The following is a 23,938-nucleotide window of genomic DNA, read 5'->3' as shown; positions in this document are numbered from 1 at the left end:
AGCTGCAATGCAGTATTGTCTACAGTAGTATGAATTACTGTACTCATAAAAAAAGACTTATTATACTTGGAAAACTAATTAGCGAGAGGGGTAACTTAATGACATTTTGTACAAGTAAGTACACATTTGAGTAGGAAGAAGCCATGTCCATGCATGTTCTTCATAGATAACTTAGTCCACCTAAGTAGTTTACATACCAGTAGCCATGTCAGATTTGATCTTTGAGGATGAGTCATGTCCAAAAACTTTTCCCTCCCACCGTGACTCCCCCTCCGTCCACCCATCTACACCCACCCCAATGCATAAAACGGATCATCCGGTCTTGGACGAGCTCACGTTAAGGACGGCACCGCAGAATCTGTGGAATCACACGTCGGGGCTGAGTGCACGCGCTTCCCCGCCGAGTGAGTTTGCAGTCCGGTTTGTGAGCTCGCTGCTCCCGCTTCACTCGACGTCCCCACCCCCGGGCAGGACGAATACCGGCGACTATGGGCTCGTCTTGGCTTGTACTTCACGCGACTATCGGCGCTCTCCTGGTTCTCCTGGGTTCGGCAGACCATGGTAAATAAATACGAAGTTGCTACGCTGTCTGTTAGCTACTTGTTATTCTTGACCAAATTCCATTTGGGGTTAGCCATTGGACGCTTTCTCTGTACATATACTGTAATTTTCTACTCGGCACGACCAAGATGCCATATTAACATGACATAGTTATCATTTCTATTTTTTATTACTTTATTATACGTTAAATGTGTTGCTTGTGCTTATCGTGGACATAGCAAAGAAATAGTAATGAAAACAAAATCTAACTATATTGTGCTATGAACCAGTTTTCCCACTTTATTTTGATCTGTGTGGGTTTTCTCTGGGTACGCCGACATTCCAAAAACATGCACCATAGGTTAATGGCACACTCTAAATGCCCTGCGACACTTGGGATGATACTGCGGTGCCAAAGTGGATGGAATCACATTTATTGTTTCCAAGGGTCAATATACGTCGCTGGCATGGATAAAGGAAAATAGATAATATATTGTGTACTACCTATTTGGAAAAAAATAGTAATATTGGCCCCAAGTAACAAAGTTGAATATAAGGAAAATTATATGGTTGTGTAAAATAACCCAATGTGCAATAATAAAACCTCAACGTGTTTAATGTGTCCCTTTGGGGAACAATATAATGAGTGATGTTGCATTGGCCCAATTTTCTTTTCCCAAACTATGTCGGGTAATACCGGAAGGAGGGGTTTTACCATGAAATCTCTTTTTTTAAATCCAATTTTGAGTTGTGGATGACATTAAGGATGGAAAAAGAAATGTTTTATCTCATTTTTTTTCTTATCACAGGTCTGGCATTTAAACACGACTGTGTAGACTTATGCTTCTATTCACAATAAAATATAACATTAATGAGAAGTTGGGACTAATGAAATTGGGTTCTTAAAAAAATTCTCTGGAATCAACAAGGTTCAAATGGTACAGTGTGTTTAATAAAAGAGTTAAATACTTGCTGGCTGTCTGGCCTGTTCTCATATTTTGACAACAAAACTAAACATTGACCGTTGCATAACCGTCTGACTTTTTGCTCTCCCTATTACTCACTCTCTCTCCCTTTGTGATTACAATTTTCCAGATGAGCGCAACATGGAGCAGCGCGAGATCACTTTTGACATTGGCGCCATCATGCAAGGTGAGTTGTGTGGGCTTGTGGATTATATGCGAGTGCAGAATGTTTGACAGATATAATTAGGAGACGTATGGGATTTTTGGCAAGTGTGCATTAAACCGTTTTTGGGGCTTTTGGGCACAATTCTGGATTGTACAAACAGGTTCATTTATTGCTTGTGTTTGTGAAAGAAAATTACATGGGAAGCAGACTATGAACAAATAATCAAATCAAATGAAAGTTGAATTGTAACATGTTCTTCTTATCTTTTGCACTCGGTAGAGGTATTGACAATAAAAATGTTTTTTTCTTCCAGAGAGGCAATTACCGGAATCATTTGTGATGCAGCAAGAAGCAGATTTGTCAGATCTGGTTGACACAAGAGGTATTGTTGTGTCTTTTATCCATAATAAATATAAAATATGCAATATTTGTGAATTATTCACATGATTTAAACAAAAGAAAACAACAATTTTACAGTACTGATTATATCATTACATGTCTTGTTCTTTTTTTATTTATAGACTTTGACGTCCCGGAAATATTGGACACTCCAAGAGGAAGAGGTGGGCTGTCTTAACCATATACCAATATATTGATTTAAATATTTTAAGGGAGATTTTTTTTTTTTTAATGTTTGCTTTTTTTTCTTTTCACAGGTTCCAGACCAGCATCCTTTTCACCTAGAGGACGTAGGTGTTTATTTTCCCACAGAAAAACATGACTGTAAAGTGTCCTTGAGAGTTTTGAAAGGCGCTTATAAATGAAATGTATTATTATTATTATTTCCCTCTGAGCAGGTTTGATTACAGCATGAATACTAAGGTACAAAACCATCTGTTCCGGAGACTGACATCCAATTTATTCATATTTTTAAAACCGTAAAATAGGAAATAACAACAATAATCTGTACTAGGGTCAAATTTTGGCACTCATAAAATCCAGTGGCGGGCCGTGCATGTCACTCCTTGGTCTTCAGTAGTGCTACGTCTGAATCACTCCACAGCTGAGAGTGTGGTGTGATTTACTCCACGTCCACTAGAGGGTGCCATTGGTCTCGAAATAACTTGTGACTTAAAAATACAGTAAAGTGTCGTTATATCGATATCGGATATATTGATAGTCCCGGTTATATCGATACTATTTCTATGCACGCACGGAGAAAATTACATGCAAACAGGGTCGGATATATCGATAGTCCCGGTTATATCGATATTTTTTCGGACTCCCTTGAATATCGATATAACGAGACTTTACTGTACTGTGAAATACTGTCATTAAACTGTTTGAATGTTTACTATGAACGTGTGGATTTATGATAACCTCATAACATTGTCATATTATTTGCTATTTTTTGCCAGCTTCGGAGCTGTCCAATCTTTGTGAATGATGTCCATCTATTCTTGAAAAGTCCATCTTGAAAATGGCTTTAACAGTATATCTGCAACCAAATCCATTTCTTCTCCTCCTTCAGCCATTGTGGGTTGACAAAACCACTTTTAAATCAACACATAAATGTATTTTCTTCTGCAGCTCGCTACAGATGCAGTGTGCTAGCTATGGCCAATAGGCTCTCATCACTAGCGTCTAATGATACTATGATTGGCTAGCCAATCATGTGTCTAGCCAATCATCGTTTGCGAAAAGTCTGACGTTTCCAGCGCCTGCTGGAATGTTTGATTTAGTAAGAATTCATGGACAAAATATAATTCACATTAGTTTGATTCATATTTTTTTTGACGATATAAGCAGTGTAATTTTTTTTCCTGCCAGTCAAGCACACAAACGATGCTTGACACAAAACACTATGAGAGCAAAACGATAAAACACTCAATAATATTGATATTTTTGTTTTTCCATGATCAGGCCCATTTATCGGTTTTAAAAATCAACTGTGATCGTTGAGCACAGACGTTAGCCTTGCCCTGATCTAAAACCACTGATAATCTTACGATTCATTTTCTTTCCCCAAAGGCCGTCCAATTGTTGGATCCCGCTCCGAGATCCCAATCCTGGACTATCCCGTTCAGTTCCCACTTGGACGACCCACTCCCGAAAATCTCCAAGCTGTCTGTCATCATGGAGATCTTCGCCCTCGCTACCCTGAGTCCTATTTCCCTCGTTCCGGGTTTGGCCAACTACGGCGTAAGGCCAGCGCCATCAATAATGCCGAGTCGTGGTTAAGCGTGTGCTGTTCAGGGAACCAGACGTGGGGGACGGATGTGACGCTTTGCTGCGCCATGCAAGCGGTGAGGCTTTACAGTTTCATTTATTTTTATTTTTTTCAAAGGATACACTTCAACAAATCCAAAATGTTTTGGCTGACATACATTGACTAAAGGGCACAATGTCCATTTCAAGGGCGGCCGCCATTTGAGGAAAAACTGCGTACAGATGCGCGCCTACTTACGAACATTCGCGTTACGCACAATGGTACATACGAACATTTTTGTGGAAACATGTAATCTCTCCAGTTGTACATGTATGTATCTTTATAGAGCATATATTTTATTACATTATTATTTTTCAGTACAAACCAATACACTTATACAAGCCTTAAAGGACAACCGACGTCACTTTTTTGTTTTTTAACTGACATCAGAAAAACGTTTGATAGCATCTAAAATACCCAAAACACGCAGGCAGTATGATATTTTTAGTCAAATGCAAAACACCAATAAAAATGACTTAAAGTGTCCAAAATCTGCAAAAAAAATGAGTTGCGAATTGGGCATTTTCAGAAAGTCCCGCCCCCTGTTCGTGACGTCACGCCAAGACGTCTTGCATTGCTGGAGAATCCAAACAATGGCTTCAGATTCAGAGAATATGCTTTCTTGTTACACATCCAGTTATGAATATGATTCAAATAGTTCTGAAGAGGAAAGCATACATGTTTGCAATCGATTAAAGAATTTATTCCATGCCATTATGAGGCAACAATGGATCATCAGAAAAGAGGCACAAAATGGCGATCTCGAGTGGCCACCTCCGCTTCCACAGGCTGATAAATTACTTATATGGAGCTTGGACTCCCTCTTCTGGCGGGTTTTGGGTGCAACACGGTTCTCAGACCAAACATGTACAGTAAAATACATTGACGTGATGGAAGGACGCTACAATGCGTCTTTTTTTACAGTCAGGGTGCGGTCCTTTCATGACGCCACGTACGGACTCGTCACCAACTCAAAAAGAAGACTTCCTGAATATTCAGAGCGAGTCTTAAAACTTAAAATATATATTCTATATGCGGTGGAATCTTATTAAAATACGCTCAGTAGAAGTCATTTGAAGCCATTTTACAAATTATGGACACAACTTGTCCGGAGACGTCGGTTGTCCTTTAAACTTACTTATATAAACCTAAAACATACTTATGTAAGCCTTAAACATACATTCCATAGAAAATATAGCACTGAATCAGCTTACGAACGAATTCACCTGACGAACGATTGTTCGGACCATATCTCATTCGTAAATTGGGTAGCGTCTGTACCATATTCTAGAAAAGCCATTTTGACATTGTAAAACATTAACTAGTCCCATCTGTTTATTGTTATCCATCCATAGCACAGGTGGTGGTAGCGTGCTACTAACAGACAAGCAACCAAAAAATAATGCCTGGAGCTTGATTTTGTTTTTTTTTGATTTAGTTTTTTTTACCCCATTCACTGCCAGACAAAGTGCAAAAATGTGTCCACTCCAGTGCCAGGGTTTAGGTCATTTTCACTCAAATTGCAGGACCCAAAGAATGTTGAGGTTTAGGACTACATAAACATTCAATGCAGCGAAAGAAACCTTAGACTCTCTTCTTTCATCAGAAAAAATGTTAATTCACAAGTTATATAGGTCTGGAGTTATCTGAGCTTGAAATAGGGGTGGCTATACAAAAGGCAAATGCTGCCCCGTCGTGGAAGGAAAAACATTGCCAGAGGTCTGACCAGCGCTATATCGGCACCCCTCTACAAGACAAAAAAACCAAAACCCGAACAAATTCGTGAATGGCGCTCCACGTCATGCTTTTCAATTCCCGAATACATTCGGGAATGGCAATGAGTGAGTTAAATGAATGGAAGTGCCGTTAATGCAAATTTCCTGCAGATTTTCCCATTGTGGGACTATTAAAGGGTTTCTGATTCTGATTCTAATCAGTTGCAGATCTCCCCATAATCACCAGCAAAACCTTTAAATATATCTTTAAGAAGAAAATAGGATTCTTCAATATTGAACTTGAGAAAAACATACAGTATTCGCATCATAATAAAATGGCTGATTTCAATGGTCATTGTATGTGTGCAGGCCTCGGCTACCAGGAGACAGTAACACGATAAAACATAAAGTATTACACAAATCTAATAATAAAATCCAGACGAGGACCATAGCAACTCCCCCGCGGTAATAGTCGTTCTTCAAATTATCCGTCTACGTTTGTTGCTGCACCATGTTTCTTCAATATGAAATTTCGATATTAGTTTCACCTATAGCACAGGTGTCAAAGTTAAGGCCGGGGGCGAAATCCGGCCTGCCACATCATTTTATTCGGGCCGCGAAAGCAAATCAAGCATCTCAAGTGCCATGATGCTTGCTAAAGCCCGATACAAATTTTCAAATTGTTGTATGCAAACCACAATACCAGTCATTGTTCTTGACTTCAGATTTGAAAACTAGTTGTTTGTTAATCTTTTTGTGTGTTCTGTATGTAATATGTGGAGGAGATGAAGCATTCTAATAGCTCCTCCAAATTCATAACGACCCTCGAGACAAAACCGTAACTACAATGTGGCCCGCTGCAAAAAAATGGCTTTGACACCCCTGCCCTATAGCATCTAAAAAGCAGCAGACGTTTTTTACGGTGCAGACTTGATGAAAATTGGCTGTTTTCAATCATAATGAAAGGCTTTGTGTTGATTATCTTATTATCCACCACCCACGCAGACGCAGCAAAACACGCCTTGGCATGCCCACCACAGGGAAGCAGCTGGAGGGCAAACAATATTTCTCTCAACGCTCCTTTTAATTGGGTGGTTTTTCAAAAAAATGTGTGGCTGCTTTCTGCTTTGTAATCTCAGCTCTGCGCACATCCTGACTTTCAATGATATGTTTTACATGACGTCCCGCTGCCTAGTGGGAGTTATCTGTGGAAAACTTCTGCGAGGAGGATTCATCTGTCAAAGACCGACTTTATCACTGCTGCAGAAAGGCCGGCCGCCAGAGGTCTGACTGTTTCCAAAACGACTCTCCCAATCCACGCTACGAGCCGACCGAGGCTTTACCCGTGGTCCCCCTCCCCACGACAGTCGACTTCAACTTTGACAAAAACACATGTCACAGGTATGGAGCGGGTTCATAACATTTTTGGATTTTTTTTTTAAATCATACCTGCCAACCGGCCATATTTTGCCAAAAATTGTTGAATATAATTTTGAGATATTTTCGATTCCGTTTTTGTCATTAAATATTTGCAGTAATGTTAATTGTAACGTCTGTGTCAGCTCTCAGTCGGACAGGAATGGTCCATCGATGAAAAGGTTTCTTCAGCCGTCATCTGTACTTCTTTGAAGGTGTCGGACGTTTCGCTTCTCATACGAGAAGCTTCGTCAGCTAACTAATATATATAGCTACCAGCATATTTTCGTTCGCTGATGAAGCTTCTCGGATGAGAAGCAAAACGTCCGACACCTTCAAAGAAGTACAGATGACGGCTGAAGAAACCTTTTCGTCGATGTTAATTATAACAACTCGTAAAAAGCAAAATTGACCACCAAGAAAACATGTCCGTGCGAAAAGTCTCGAGAAGAAACAAAGGTTCAGAGAAGAGAATTTTATTTTGAAATCAGTTCAATTAAACATTTTACTGTGGTTTTCTTCGAAGTAATATCATTTGGCCCTCCTGAGTGGGAAACAAGGGCGGCTGATAGCCACAGGCGGACATAAATGGGGACCGACCTGTGGCTGCGGAGACCAGGGAGTTGTGGGCGTACTCCACCCAGGGTAGGTGCAGGGCCCACGACGCCGGGTTGTGGAGGCACACGCACCGGAGGGCCGCCTCCAGGTCCTGGTTCTTCCTCTCCGTCTGTCCGTTGGTCTGGGGATGGTATCCAGACGACAGGCTCGCCGACGCCCCTAGGGACCGACAGAAACGTTTCCATACCTTGGACACGAACTGCGGTCCCCGGTCCGACACGATGTCCGTCGGAATCCCGTGGAGACGGACGACGTGGTTAACCAGGAGTTGAGCCGTCTCGATGGCGGACGGCAACCTGGTTAACGGGACGAAGTGGGCCGACTTGGAGAATCGGTCCACAACGGTAAGGACGACCGTCTTGCCACGGGAGGGGGGGAGGCCTGTCACGAAGTCAACGGAGATGTGGGACCAGGGTCTGGACGGTACCGGTAGCGGCCGGAGGAGTCCTGCCGGGGGCTGATGGGAGGCTTTCCCACAGGCACAGGTCGGGCAGGCCTTCACGAAGAGGGTGATGTCCCTCCGGAACCCCGGCCACCAGAACCGTTGGGCGATGAGTTGGATCGTCCTGTTGACCCCCGGGTGACAAGCTATCTTGGAGGTGTGCCCCCAGACGAGCACCTCCGTGCGAAGAGGGGGGGGGACGAACAGGCGATCCTTAGGACAGCCCCTGGGGATGGGGGTCGTCCCCTGGGCTTGCTGTACTTTTCTCTCAACCTCCCACCTCAGGGCACCCAGGATGCGTTGGGCCGGCAGGATGTTGGTGGTGGTCTCCTCCCTTTCTGCCGGCTCATGGATGCGGGATAGGGCATCGGGCTTGGTGTTCTGTGACCCTGGGCAGTAGGTGAGAGAAAAGTTAAACCGGGTGAGGAAGAGTGACCATCGGGCCTGTCTTGAGTTTAGTCTCTTGGCCGACCGGATGGCCGCCAGGTTTTTATGGTCCGTGAAGACGGTGAAGGGGTGTTTCGCTCCCTCAAGCCAGTGTCTCCATTCCTGAAGGGCCAGGACGACCGCCAGCAGTTCCCGGTTGCCGACGTCATAGTTGGCCTCGGCGGGGCTGAGCCGGCGGGAGAAGAAGGCGCATGGGCGTAGCTTCTGGTCCATGGGAGAGCGCTGGGATAGGACGGCCCCTACTCCGGATTCGGATGCGTCAACCTCGACCGTGAACGGGAGATCCGGGTCGGGATGACGCAGAACTGGGGGGTTAGTGAAGGCAAGACGGAGGCGGTTGAATGCCCCCTCTGCGTCGGGCGTCCACCTGAAGGGGATCTTAGAGGACGTGAGGTTAGTGAGGGGGAGTGCCTTCTGACTATACCCGCGGATGAAGCGGCGGTAGAAGTTGGCAAACCCCAAAAACCGCTGAAGCTGTTTGCGCGTCTTCGGGATCGGCCATTCCACCACCGCTTTAGTCTTAGTAGGGTCGGCCCTGAGCTGCCCCCGCTCCACGACAAACCCTAGGAAGGACAGAGAGCGGACATGGAACTCGCACTTCTCTGCCTTCACGTAGAGCCGGTTTTGCAGGAGCCGCGCCAGGACCCGTCGGACGTGTTGCCGGTGCTCCTCTGCAGAACGAGAGAAAATAAGAATGTCATCCAGATAAACGAAAACAAAAACATTGAGGAAGTCCCTGAGCACATCGTTGATCAGATTTTGGAATACGGCGGGAGCGTTCGTGAGTCCGAACGGCATCACCAGATATTCAAAATGTCCTAATGGTGTTTTAAATGCAGTTTTCCATTCGTCCCCCTCCCGGATGCGGACCAAGTGGTACGCACTGCGGAGGTCTAATTTAGAAAAAATGGTTGCGGACTGAAGGGGCGTGAAGGCTGAGTCCATGAGGGGGAGGGGGTATTTGTTACGGATGGTGATGTCGTTCAGATTCCGATAATCGACACATGGACGCAGGGTTCCGTCCTTCTTGTCAATAAAGAAGAACCCTGCGCCCAGCGGAGACCGAGACGGCCTAATGAGTCCCGCCGCGAGGGAGGAGTCTATGTAAGTGCTCAGGGCTTCCCGTTCCGGTTGTGAGATGTGGAAAAGTCTGGAGTCCGGTAATGGAGCCCCTGGCTGCAAGTCAATAGCACAGTCATACGGTCGGTGGGGCGGCAGGGATTGGGCGTTGTCCTTGCTGAACACCTCCCGCAGGTCGTGGTAGCAGTGTGGCACGCCCTTGAGGCAGATGGCCTCCGGCGGTCCACCGCGGGAGGCGTCTCGCCCTGCCGTAGCCGACCGTAGGCAGTTGGCGTAGCAGTAGGGGCTCCAGCCCTGAATGGTGGGGCCCTCCCAGGAGATTGACGGGTCGTGGGTATTGAGCCAGGGGAGACCCAATACCAACGGCGCATTCCGGGAGGGCATAACTAAAAATTGGCGGTGCTCGACGTGGTTCCCCGCCACCCGGAGTTTGAGCGGGGCCGTGAGGTGGGTGACTCGGGCCAACAGTCTGCCGTCCAGGTCGACCATCTCCTTAGGGGGGTGGAGATTGATCAGCTGGCAGCCCAACGAGTCCGCCAGCTGGGGGTCAATGATGCACCCGTCGGCCCCAGAGTCCACTAGGGCCCGCACGGTTTGGGAGCTGGACGGGCCGATTAATTCGCTGTCCAGCTCCAACCGCGTAACGGGGGTAGTGGATTTGACCTCCAGAGGTCGCCGTCTTGCCGGGGACTTGCGTGGACCTGAGGTCTTCGCCTGGGGGCCTTGGGTGCGACGAGCCCCGGGGGTGGTGTGGTCGTTCCCCCCCCCTACGATCATGGGTTCGGGGGATTCCTCCAGGCGCCGCACACGCTCGCTGCCGGGTGTGGGAGATCTGGACCGGCTGCGTGGCTGTCTGGGCCGTCGGCCGCGCTGCTCCCTCTGTCGCTCCCGAAGGCGGTGATCCAGGCCGATGACGATGGCGACCAGGTCGTCGAAGGTGGTGCCCGCGTCGCGGGTAGCCAACTCGTCCTTGAGGTCGGTGTTCAATCCGCGACGAAACACCCCCCTCAACGCTCGGTCGCCATAGCCGCTGCCAGCGGCCCGGATGCGGAAGTCGACGGAGTATTCCGCGGCTGAACGGGCCCCTTGGACGCAGTCCAGTAATCTCCCCTCCGCTTCGGACTCCGTCACCGGGTGATGGAAAACCCGGCGTAACTCGGCGACGAAGTCCGGATACGAGGTGCGCAGCTCCGGTCGGGATTCTCGGATGGCCAGCACCCACGTCTCGGCTTCTCCCGTGAGCAGGCTGGTGATGAAGGCTACCTTCGCCTCATCGCTAACGCAGGCGTATGGATGTTGCTCAAACACGAGCGTGCACTGCATTAAAAACTGAGCGCAACGCCCGGTCTCGCCTGCGTAGCGGGAGGGAAGGGGAAATTGAGGAGCGTGCCTACTCACGGGCGGGGAAGACTTGATCGTGAGAGCGGAAATGCGTGCCTCAGCCGCCTCCATGTTTTTTATAAACGTTATACATCGTAAAAAATACATAAATCCCTTTAGAAACCTGCTCGTCAAAAGTGTTGCGGTTGACCACTGTTAAAAAAAGTATAACATATATATATATATATATATATATATATATATATATATATATATATATATATATATATATATATATATATTTTTTTTTTTTTTTTTTTCACATCCTTTGTACTTATAGTGTGACTGAAACTGTGAAACGGATAGTGTGACTAATAGCCTATATGCCTGCCTCACAGCGATGCAGACAGTGAAAGAGCATTTTCACTTGTTAAACACTGAGTACAGAAAAAGCATGGCAGAGGACAATCTCGTTTCTTATTGGCAGGTGAAAATGAATTATCGTGGGGAATACTATCAACTCAACCCATCAAATGAAAACAAGCCACAATGCTCTACAACACAGAACGTACTTGATTATTGCTAGAAATATGTTGTAACTTGTTAACGTTATGTGAAAATGTTGTTCATAAAATTGTGCAATGAAATATTACACACGCGTATGTTTTTTTTTCTCAATAAGTAAGGAAGAATTGAGCTGTACGTAGGGTCAAAGTGTCTCGCAGGTTGACAGGTATGTTAATTTATCATTTGTAATTAATTTTTCTTTTTTTTAAGTCTGCACATGTATTTCTAATACATCCAGGACACCCCAGTCAATATTTTGGCATGATCTGTGCTCAACAGGACAAAAATGAGTCAACCAGACGTCAGTGACAGCAGAAGGATGCAACATTCTGATTCCCAGAAAAGTGAAATCAACTTCCCCCCCGGTCGACCCAGCGTGCATAACGTGGAAGCGCTGTGTCGCAACCAGAAGCAGCGACCCCTTTACAGCACCAAGTGCCTGCCAAGCACCGGCTACGAGCTGCTGGCTCGTCAGGCCAAGATCATTAATCGGATGGAGAAGGGATATAAACAGTGTTGCAAGAAGAACCAGAACGTGCTTGTGTGTGCTGAGCAAAAGGTAGCGCATCAGACAGCTTTTTTCCCATTAATCATGTTTATAGTCATCCTTTAACTAGAGTTTTATCACCCAAATAATATCCAGTCACATATGGAGAAACAATTAATTGTTATGTTTACACCTATGGACAATTTAGGGTCTATAAATGTAGATTAATCCATATTCATGTTTTTGGAATGTTGTTGGAAACCTGGAGGAAAATGTATGTAGCCTCGTACTGGGTCAATCACAAATGTAGACATTCTTCCCTACAGACAAAAAAAAAGGCAAGCATTCTTTTGCCCTCCCAGGTGAAGTTTGCCCTCAATTTAAATCAGAATCGTCTTTATTGCCAAATATGTAGAACACACAAGGAATTTGTTTCCGGTCGAACACGCTGCACTAGTATCATCATCAAAAAATTGCAAAGAGGCACTATACAATTCCATTTGGGCTACTGTTCAAAGAGTTAATGGCTTGGGGGAAAGAAGAAGCTGTTTAAATGTCTGCTGGATTTGGTGCGCATGGATCGGTAGCGCCTGCCTGAGGGGAGTAGCTGGAAAAGGTGGTGGGCAGGGTGCGGAGGGTCCAGTAGGATTTTCCGCGCCCTAGTTTGGATTTTTGCAGTGTGCAAGTCCTCGAGAGTGGGTAGGGCGGTGCCAATGATTTTTTTCTGCCGTCCTAACTGTCCGTTGAAGTCGGATTTTGTCCATTTTTGTGGCGGCCCCGAACCAAACAGTGATGGAAGAACACAGGATGGATTCGATGACAGCCGTGGAGAAATGTTGCGGCACCTCCTGTGGCAGGCCATGCTTCTTTAGCAGCCTCAGGAAGTACATTCTCTGTTGGGCCTTTTTCAGGATAGAGTTGCTGTTGACATACATAAACATACATACATAAACATAAAACAAAAATAATTGCACATGATGTATTTGAAACAATCAGCAAAGTGCACCCACCTTAATCCTAACATGCAAAATGCCATAGATGGGCAAATAACTTTGATTGTCTTGCTGTGTTATGGTGAAGGCGCAGGCATTGAAGGTAAAATATAATATTAGTGTTTAAGTAATTGAGTATAATCTGTTCTTTTAAGCCGATTATATTCATTTTCTATTTGTGTATTTCAATTTGATTTTATTTACTGTATTTTGTGCACTATAAGGCACACCTAAAAGAAAATGTTTTTTCAAAAAAAACATGCGCCTCATAATGCGGTTTGCCTTATGCATGGAAAACGTTTTAAAAATGTCATTCATTGAAGGTGCCCATATAATGTGGTGCACCTTTTGTATGGAAAACGTTTTGAAATATCATTGAAGGTGGGCCTTACATTCCAGAAAATATGGTAATTATTTTTTTTTAAGATAATATGAATTTTAACTCATTCGCTGCCATTCCCGAATTTATTTGTAAATTGAAGTGTGACATGGAGCACCATTCCCGAATTAGTTTTTTCTTGCGTGGAGGGGTGCCGATAAAGCGCTGGTCAGACCTCTGGCAATGCTTTTCCCTTCCACAAGGGGGCAGCATTTGCCTTTTGTCCATGTTAAAGCGCTATATAAATTAATATGTATGTATTGTATTGTATTGTATTGTATTTTGTGCAGCTCCCCCCATTTCAAGCTCAGATAACTCCAGACCCATATAACTTAGGAATTAATTATTTTTTTCTGATTAAAAAAGAGTCTATGGTTTTTTTATGCTAAATTGAATGTTTATGTAGTTCTAAAAGTCAATATTCTGTGGGTCCTGCAATTTGAGTGCAAATGACAAAAACCCTGGCAATGCTGTGGACACGTTTTTGCACATCGTCTGGCAGTGAATGAGTTCATATGCAAAACATTCCTCCCCATCCATCACTAATCAGTGAAAATTTGCTTGTCTTTCAGTGGCGCGATGCACTCGGAAGGTTTTGTTCCATTAAGAAGGAGGGCAAGGTTGACTACGAGTGTTGTTTGGGCAGCACAGATGCTGATAAGCTTGACTGTTTTCAGTCCACATCTCCTGACCCGCATTACAACATGACCTTCTCCCAGGAAGAGTTGTCTCCTAAAATCTGTCAGTCCCGCAAGGTCATCAAGAAAGTGTATGTTTGTTTTTTGGGTTGTTTTGATTGCTTTCTTGGACAATCTCCAAAACGGATGCACTTGGATCTCAAACTAACAAATTACAGTTTGTATTGCGTGTCAATTCAAAAGCAGTGAAAGTGCTAAAGTCTAATCTGCATTTTGACTGCCTTTTAGGTTGCCTAAGGACTTTAATTCCAAGAGCATTTTGAACGAATGCTGTGCCCGTTCACCACAAGACCATACCTCTTGCTTTACCCAAAAGGTGAGTTATCCTGTTTTATGAACCAAAAAAAGTTTGATTACCCCACATACATGCATTTAAACCCAGTCAAATCTATTAACTCATTCACTGCCAGATGATGTTCAAAAATGTGTCCACTCCAGTGCCAGGGTTTTGTCATTTTCACTCAAATTGCAAAACCTACAGAATATTCAGTTGAAGGACGACATAAACATCCAATGCAGTGTAAGAAATCTTAGACACTCTTCTTTCATCAGAAAAAAAGATGTAATTCCTAAATAATATGGGTCTAGAGTTATCTGAGCTTGAAATGAGGGTGGCTGTCCAAAATACAGTAAAGTCTCGTTATATCGATATCGGTTATATCGATAGTACTGCTTATTACGATACTATTTCTATGAACCCAAGGAGAAAATTTACATGCCGCAGGATCGGATATATCAATAGTCCGGTTATATCGATATTTTTTCGGACTCCCGAGAATATCGATATAACGAGACTTTACTGTATAATGCAATACGTATATATTGGTTTATATAGCGCTTGAACATTTGAAGCTGGAACAAAGCACTAACACGGAAAAAGGGGAAATGCTGCCTCTTGTGGAAGGGAAAAAAACATTGCCATCGGCCATGGCCAGCGCTTTTTTGGCAGCCAGGCTTGAAAAAAACAAATTCGGGAATGGCGCTGTATGTCATATTTTCAATTCCCGAATAAATTAGTGAATGGCAGTGAATGAGTTAATGAATGAGTAGCCTCCACGTTTTCACACTTTGTCATGTTTGTTTGTAGGTTGAGGAAACATCTGTCCGTATGTGTATGTCAAAGAAGTCATCCCCACCTGTCGCCCGTCGCTGTTGCCGCATGTCTCCTGAAGAGCAACCAAAATGCGTCACCAGCTTTGTCATGGATGCCATCACCAAGGCAACCAAGGTCTCCAACCAGAAGAAGAAGAAAAGATGCCCCCTTTAAAAAGTCAAACCGGATGAATGAGGCACTGCCACCAGCTGTGACATATGATCACTGAATACAAGTACTCGTCTTGCACAATTGCCACTTCTTAACACGTTGACCAAATGTGTGCCTCATCTACTGCCAGTATTATTTGTATCGTTCATTCTAAAGATCCTGGAAAAACCCTATCCTGAATGCTTTTTATACTTCCTTTATGAACCAGATTATTTTCTGCGTGTTGCTGTACCACTATTTTTTAAACAATGATCTATATATAGATTTATGTGCGTTGGTTATTTCTTTTGAAACTATAAACTTTTCTTCTGTTCAGATTGGTTTATTGACAAGATTACATGTAAAACTGCTCCAATAAAGTTTTTTTCGAAATAGACTGTAGTCTGAGTTGGATCCGTTTTCCATCACAGTAAACCATTAAGATTTGGTATGTCAGAACTGTAATCAGTCATTTCAACAAATAAAAAGCCAGTTAAAATTCATTGGACAAATGAAAAGATGTAATTAGTCATGAGAAGTAAAAATAATGTCTGCACCGTCCAAGATGAAAACATTCATATAAATATAATTAAATCCATGCTGTTTTAAAATTAAAAAAATATGATTACAGTGATCCCTTGCTACTTCGCGGTCCACTTCTCGCTGTTTCAGTGCATCACAGATTTTTTTTTCATCGAAAAAAAAAACTTTCAAATAAATAAAAAAAAACGCCCAATTGCTCAGAGGTTTTGTGCATGGCTGTAGCTTGATTGGTTCCCAGCGCTGGTGTCACTCAAAGACAATATCATGGTTTACAGCCACAATATCATGGTTTACAGCCACGTCATACAAGTTTCAGAAATAATAAATGGGGTGACTTTCGTACTTGCGACCCTGTGGTGTGTGTTAAAATAATGTCAGCGTTACAAAAGTGTAAATAAAACACAAAAATGCTTTCATTGTTTATTTATACAGTACATTCAATTAGTATAAAAAAGGTATTTTGTTTTGTACATTTTCTTGTTTCTCCTTAAAAAATGAACTGTCTGTATTGTGTCAATAGTTGCTGTATGAAGTGAGTAGTCTTGTGGTCAAAATCAGGAGTCTCCCGATTAAATCGTGAGACTTAACATGTATGCCAGTGACGTGCGGTGAGTTTCATGGCTGGTGAGGCACTGACGTCATCACAGTCAGATTTACAAACATGAACTCTACTGAGTAGCTTATTCACCATTTGATTGGCAACAGTTAACGTGTTTTGTTTAAAATGTCATGTCAGCATTCTTTATATATACAAACTTTAGCATGGAAAAAAAGATTTTAAAAAAGTTATTATCGTGTTACCTTTACTTATAAATGAAGTCCATGCGCCGCTCCTTCTAAAGAAAGGCATCGATAACTTCTTTGTAGAAGCCTTCCTTATCTTTCTTCAGTTTTAAAAGTCTCTCGGTCTCAATGGAGATCACTGCCAGTGAAGAAAGTCGTCCTTGATCAGTCCTGTTCCGACTGTATGTTTTCAGTCTTTTCAGTGCTGAGAATGACCGCTCCACTGATGCTGTAGTAGCTGGGACAGTGAGCACGAGCTGGAGCAACTTTGTCGCCTCAGGAATAGTTTCAATGAGATTCTTCTGAGTCAAAAAGCTGAGAAGCTGTCCAGGAGATTTACATTCATCCCTCACCGTTTGTGAGCTATACATTCCGGTGTTGGTCTTCCTTTAATTATTATCTTCTGCTTTGATTGAAAGTCAAGTTTAGAAAATTCTTTCAATTTAGATATATAATCCTCCATTCTGAAAATAAGGCCAAGCAACACGAAAAAAAAATGACTGGATGGTTGCACTTAACTCGCTAATTGTTTACAGTAGCTTGCTGTTACTAATTTTATTATTCTGCTGCCGAGGAGTCGCAAGAAGAATCTCTGGAATCACCAGCGCCCACTGTCATGAGGCAGGAGAACTGCGTGCCTCACCTATGCACAGTTTTGATAAAAATAAAATAAACACTCTAGTACAGTATTTATAATGTACTGTACATTATATACACCAGCTAAACTGTAGAAATTTAGTCAGGATGGATTCGATGACAGCCGTGGAGAAATGTTGCGGCACCTCCTGTGGCAGGCCATGCTTCTTTAGCAGCCTCAGGAAGTACATTCTCTGTTGGGCCTTTTTCAGGATAGAGTTGCTGTTGACATACATAAACATACATACATAAATATAAAACAAAAATAATTGCACATGATGTATTTGAAACAATCAGCAAAGTGCACCCACCTTAATCCTAACATGCAAAATGCCATAGATGGGCAAATAACTTTGATTGTCTTGCTGTGTTATGGTGAAGGCGCAGGCATTGAAGGTAAAATATAATATTAGTGTTTAAGTAATTGAGTATAATCTGTTCTTTTAAGCCGATTATATTCATTTTCTATTTGTGTATTTCAATTTGATTTTATTTACTGTATTTTGTGCACTATAAGGCACACCTAAAAGAAAATGTTTTTTCAAAAAAAACATGCGCCTCATAATGCGGTTTGCCTTATGCATGGAAAACGTTTTAAAAATGTCATTCATTGAAGGTGCCCATATAATGTGGTGCACCTTTTGTATGGAAAACGTTTTGAAATATCATTGAAAGTGGGCCTTACATTCCAGAAAATATGGTATTTTTTTTTTTTTAAGATAATATGAATTTTAACTCATTCGCTGCCATTCCCGAATTTATTTGTAAATTGAAGTGTGACATGGAGCACCATTCCCGAATTTGTTTTTTCTTGCGTGGAGGGGTGCCGATAAAGCGCTGGTCAGACCTCTGGCAATGCTTTTCCCTTCCACAAGGGGGCAGCATTTGCCTTTTGTCCATGTTAAAGCGCTATATAAATTAATATGTATGTATTGTATTGTATTGTATTTTGTGCAGCTCCCCCCATTTCAAGCTCAGATAACTCCAGACCCATATAACTTAGGAATTAATTATTTTTTTCTGATTAAAAAAGAGTCTATGGTTTTTTTATGCTAAATTGAATGTTTATGTAGTTCTAAAAGTCAATATTCTGTGGGTCCTGCAATTTGAGTGAAAATGACAAAAACCCTGGCAATGCCGTGGACACGTTTTTGCACATCGTCTGGCAGTGAATGAGTTCATATGCAAAACATTCCTCCCCATCCATCACTAATCAGTGAAAATTTGCTTGTCTTTCAGTGGCGCGATGCACTCGGAAGGTTTTGTTCCATTAAGAAGGAGGGCAAGGTTGACTACGAGTGTTGTTTGGGCAGCACAGATGCTGATAAGCTTGACTGTTTCCAGTCCACATCTCCTGACCCGCATTACAACATGACCTTCTCCCAGGAAGAGTTGTCTCCTAAAATCTGTCAGTCCCGCAAGGTCATCAAGAAAGTGTATGTTTGTTTTTTGGGTTGTTTTGATTGCTTTCTTGGACAATCTCCAAAACGGATGCACTTGGATCTCAAACTAACAAATTACAGTTTGTATTGCGTGTCAATTCAAAAGCAGTGAAAGTGCTAAAGTCTAATCTGCATTTTGACTGCCTTTTAGGTTGCCTAAGGACTTTAATTCCAAGAGCATTTTGAACGAATGCTGTGCCCGTTCACCACAAGACCATACCTCTTGCTTTACCCAAAAGGTGAGTTATCCTGTTTTATGAACCAAAAAAAGTTTGATTACCCCACATACATGCATTTAAACCCAGTCAAATCTATTAACTCATTCACTGCCAGATGATGTTCAAAAATGTGTCCACTCCAGTGCCAGGGTATTGTCATTTTCACTCAAATTGCAAAACCTACAGAATATTCAGTTGAAGGACGACATAAACATCCAATGCAGTGTAAGAAATCTTAGACACTCTTCTTTCATCAGAAAAAAAGATGTAATTCCTAAATAATATGGGTCTAGAGTTATCTGAGCTTGAAATGTTATATCGATAGTACTGCTTATTACGATACTATTTCTATGAACCCAAGGAGAAAATTTACATGCCGCAGGATCGGATATATCAATAGTCCGGTTATATCGATATTTTTTCGGACTCCCGAGAATATCGATATAACGAGACTTTACTGTATAATGCAATACGTATATATTGGTTTATATAGCGCTTGAACATTTGAAGCTGGAACAAAGCACTAACACGGAAAAAGGGGAAATGCTGCCTCTTGTGGAAGGGAAAAAAACATTGCCATCGGCCATGGCCAGCGCTTTTTTGGCAGCCAGGCTTGAAAAAAACAAATTCGGGAATGGCGCTGTATGTCATATTTTCAATTCCCGAATAAATTAGTGAATGGCAGTGAATGAGTTAATGAATGAGTAGCCTCCACGTTTTCACACTTTGTCATGTTTGTTTGTAGGTTGAGGAAACATCTGTCCGTATGTGTATGTCAAAGAAGTCATCCCCACCTGTCGCCCGTCGCTGTTGCCGCATGTCTCCTGAAGAGCAACCAAAATGCGTCACCAGCTTTGTCATGGATGCCATCACCAAGGCAACCAAGGTCTCCAACCAGAAGAAGAAGAAAAGATGCCCCCTTTAAAAAGTCAAACCGGATGAATGAGGCACTGCCACCAGCTGTGACATATGATCACTGAATACAAGTACTCGTCTTGCACAATTGCCACTTCTTAACACGTTGACCAAATGTGTGCCTCATCTACTGCCAGTATTATTTGTATCGTTCATTCTAAAGATCCTGGAAAAACCCTATCCTGAATGCTTTTTATACTTCCTTTATGAGCCAGATTATTTTCTGCGTGTTGCTGTACCACTATTTTTTAAACAATGATCTATATATAGATTTATGTGCGTTGGTTATTTCTTTTGAAACTATAAACTTTTCTTCTGTTCAGATTGGTTTATTGACAAGATTACATGTAAAACTGCTCCAATAAAGTTTTTTTCGAAATAGACTGTAGTCTGAGTTCGATCCGTTTTCCATCACAGTAAACCATTAAGATTTGGTATGTCAGAACTGTAATCAGTCATTTCAACAAATAAAAAGCCAGTTAAAATTCATTGGACAAATGAAAAGATGTAATTAGTCATGAGAAGTAAAAATAATGTCTGCACCGTCCAAGATGAAAACATTCATATAAATATAATTAAATCCATGCTGTTTTAAAATTAAAAAAATATGATTACAGTGATCCCTTGCTACTTCGCGGTCCACTTCTCGCTGTTTCAGTGCATCACAGATTTTTTTTTCATCGAAAAAAAAAAGTTTCAAATAAATAAAAAAAAACGCCCAATTGCTCAGAGGTTTTGTGCATGGCTGTAGCTTGATTGGTTCCCAGCGCTGGTGTCACTCAAAGACAATATCATGGTTTACAGCCACAATATCATGGTTTACAGCCACGTCATACAAGTTTCAGAAATAATAAATGGGGTGACTTTCGTACTTGCGACCCTGTGGTGTGTGTTAAAATAATGTCAGCGTTACAAAAGTGTAAATAAAACACAAAAATGCTTTCATTGTTTATTTATACAGTACATTCAATTAGTATAAAAAATGTATTTTGTTTTGTACATTTTCTTGTTTCTCCTTACAAATGAACTGTCTGTATTGTGTCAATAGTTGCTTTATGAAGTGAGTAGTCTTGTGGTCAAAATCAGGAGTCTCCCGATCAAATCGTGAGACTTAACATGTATGCCAGTGACGTGCGGTGAGGTTCATGGCTGGTGAGGCACTGACGTCATCACAGTCAGATTTACAAACATGAACTCTACTGAGTAGCTTATTCACCATTTGATTGGCAACAGTTAACGTGTTTTGTTTAAAATGTCATGTCAGCTTCTTTATATATACAAACTTTAGCATGGAAAAAAAGAATTTAAAAAAGTTATTATCGTGTTACCTTTACTTATAAATGAAGTCCATGCGCCGCTCCTTCTAAAGAAAGGCATCGATAACTTCTTTGTAGAAGCCTTCCTTATCTTTCTTCAGTTTTAAAAGTCTCTCGGTCTCAATGGAGATCACTGCCAGTGAAGAAAGTCGTCCTTGATCAGTCCTGTTCCGACTGTATGTTTTCAGTCTTTTCAGTGCTGAGAATGACCGCTCCACTGATGCTGTAGAGGCTGGGACAGTGAGCACGAGCTGGAGCAACTTTGTCGCCTCAGGAATAGTTTCGATGAGATCCTTCTGAGTCAAAAAGCTGAGAAGCTGTCCAGGAGATTTACATTCATCCCTCACCGTTTGTGAGCTATACAGTCCGGTGTTGGTCTTCCTTTAATTATTATCTTCTGCTTTGATTGAAAGTCAAGTTTAGAAAATTCTTTCAATTTAGATATGTAATCCTCCATTCTGAAAATAAGGCCAAGCAACACGAAAAAAAAAAATGACTGGATGGTTGCACTTAACTCGCTAATTGTTTACAGTAGCTTGCTGTTACTAATTTTATTATTCTGCTGCCGAGGAGTCGCAAGAAGAATCTCTGGAATCACCAGCGCCCACTGTCATGAGGCAGGAGAACTGCGTGCCTCACCTATGCACAGTTTTGATAAAAATAAAATAAACACTGTAGTACAGTATTTATAATGTACTGTACATTATATACACCAGCTAAACTGTAGAAATTTAGTTCATATACTAAACGTTTTTGAACACTTCAATCACGATTTGCAGCGTGACAGCAATGCGGTCTCACTGCAGAGCAAGCCAGCACAGTTAGCATAGTCATTGTGCAATCCATAGTGAGGCTTGCCTCACCGCTCGTCTCCACTTAGTATTTGAACGGTAAATCTGAAAATTCAGCGATGTTGAAAAAAAAAATACAAAATGGTGACGTTAAATGGAAAAGAACAAATCACGAAATAAATATAACTGTTTAATTAATTTTTTTCATTGGATATTTCCATGATGACAGGTGAGGCACGGCTTCACCTGCCTCCCCTGACTGTACGTCACTGATGTATGCCATGTGGATTCTCAGCCCCGCCCAGCACCCCCAACTGTCTTATCACGTAGATTACTATTACAGGTAACATCCGAGTTACGACCGGGTTCCGTTCCGACAAATGCGTCAAGTGCTTTGTTTTGTAGTTTAATTAATAAATCACCCTGCACTGACCTCTGTCTCTCGCGCTGCTGGCTGTAGCGGTGGCAGCCGTAGAACAAAAAAAAAAGTCTGGCGGTCGTGGTCGTAAGTACGGGTGGCCGTAACTCGCGCCGGTCGTCAATCGGATGTTACCTGTATATTACTCTACTTCGCGGATTTTCGTCTATTGCGGGTGGTCCTGGTCCCCATTAACCGCAAAAAAGGGATTAAATGTGTTGGAATGAAAAATCATTTTGGTCATCTGGTCAGTACCGGTGATACTCATAAGGATACATAGATTCATGTTATCAAATGCCACTGTCTCAAGAAAACTATTTTATTTACTTGTACTTAGCGTTATTAATTTGCCAATAATATCCAAATATTGAGTGTTGTGCAAGAAAATTGGATTGGATTGCGTATACCTTTATTCGTCTCGCAGTGGAGACATTTACATTTAACAGCAGCAAAGTTATGGAAGGAAGAGGAAAGGAAAGAAAGAAGTAGAAAAACAAAATACAGGAGCTGCTGGAAAGGCAGCCATCTCGCGGCGCCATCTTGAAGTAAAAAAAAAAAAAACAAAAAAAACCTAAATAACAAATAATATGACAACACAAAGACAAAATGTTTCTATTAGATTTCATGGATTGATAATTAGACAACCATGTATATCTCACATTCATAACCTTGGACATTTCAGTCTTTTTATTAACCTGTACCTGTACATGTTTTTGGAATGTATGAGCACTTCGGACCTGTATGGCAGACATACCATCCACTAAGTTCACTGTTTAAAATTGCATTCACAGTTTATTTTAATCGGCTCTTTTATTATTTATCATTTATTTATGGTTTTATTGTTCTGTTGTTTATTGTTCGTTTAACTGTAAAGTGTCCTTGGGTGCTTTGAAAGGCACTTGTAAATTAAAAGTACAGTACAGTGAGACCTCAACTTACAAACTTTTCATCTTACAAACGTCAAATTTAGGAAAATTAAACCTTATAATAAGCACTATTTTCATAATACACACCCACCACGGCTGGCGGAGTGATATTTGGAGGAAGCACACGACCGAACAGCACCAGACGTTAAGTTACCAACAGTCCTTATGGAAGGTGACTCTCCTTCCATAAGCCATCAACGACCATCAAAAAGGTCAATAAAATTTCATTTTACAGCACACTTTATTTCTTTAATTACAGTCCTCATGTAATGCGCCTCTCTTTCCAAACTGCAATTCCCTTTGACCTCCGATGGCATTCCATCAAGCCATAAATGACCATCACAAATGTAAATAAAGTGACTTTATGATACAATGCAGTGTATTTCTTTCATTACAATACAATTGCACATTTATTATACATAGAATAAGGTATGTTGTGTGTAGTTTTAAGGCTTATTTAGTTGAAAAGCAACCCGGGAACGGATTATTCCCATTTTAATGGTTTCCTATGGGAATTCTTTTTTCGAGATACACACTTTTCGCCTTACTCACTCTGTCTGGGAACCAATTAAGTTCGTAAGTTGAGGTCTCACTGTATATTATTGTTATGATAACGCCAAACATTGCCACTTCCTTTCACTAGGGGCGGTGTGGTGCCCTGTGTCG

General features: G+C 42.0%; 2 protein-coding genes across 2 annotated transcripts; both read left to right on the top strand.

Moving 5' to 3' along the window:
* Positions 1–336: 336 nt before the first annotated feature.
* On the top strand, positions 337–15,681 carry LOC148896777 (extracellular matrix protein 1-like). The gene is made up of 11 exons (XM_088998112.1): positions 337–561; positions 1,636–1,692; positions 1,985–2,053; positions 2,193–2,234; positions 2,328–2,360; positions 3,643–3,917; positions 6,791–6,996; positions 11,765–12,044; positions 13,916–14,112; positions 14,270–14,357; positions 15,129–15,681. The coding sequence occupies exons 1-11, from the start codon at positions 489–491 to the stop codon at positions 15,306–15,308; spliced, it is 1,500 nt and encodes a 499-aa protein (XP_088854238.1). The 5' UTR covers positions 337–488; the 3' UTR covers positions 15,309–15,681.
* A 2,788-nt stretch (positions 15,682–18,469) lies between these two features.
* On the top strand, positions 18,470–20,202 carry LOC148896776 (uncharacterized). The gene is made up of 3 exons (XM_088998115.1): positions 18,470–18,682; positions 18,840–18,927; positions 19,652–20,202. The coding sequence occupies exons 1-3, from the start codon at positions 18,618–18,620 to the stop codon at positions 19,829–19,831; spliced, it is 333 nt and encodes a 110-aa protein (XP_088854241.1). The 5' UTR covers positions 18,470–18,617; the 3' UTR covers positions 19,832–20,202.
* Positions 20,203–23,938: the final 3,736 nt, after the last annotated feature.

Source organism: Hippocampus bargibanti, linkage group LG06 (assembly GCF_051943395.1).
Source record: "Hippocampus bargibanti isolate YZ-2025 linkage group LG06, ASM5194339v1, whole genome shotgun sequence".
In the NCBI taxonomy this organism is placed as follows: Eukaryota; Metazoa; Chordata; class Actinopteri; order Syngnathiformes; family Syngnathidae; genus Hippocampus; species Hippocampus bargibanti.
Note: the sequence above shows the minus strand (reverse complement) of the source record. Positions and strands in the feature narration are given on the sequence as shown.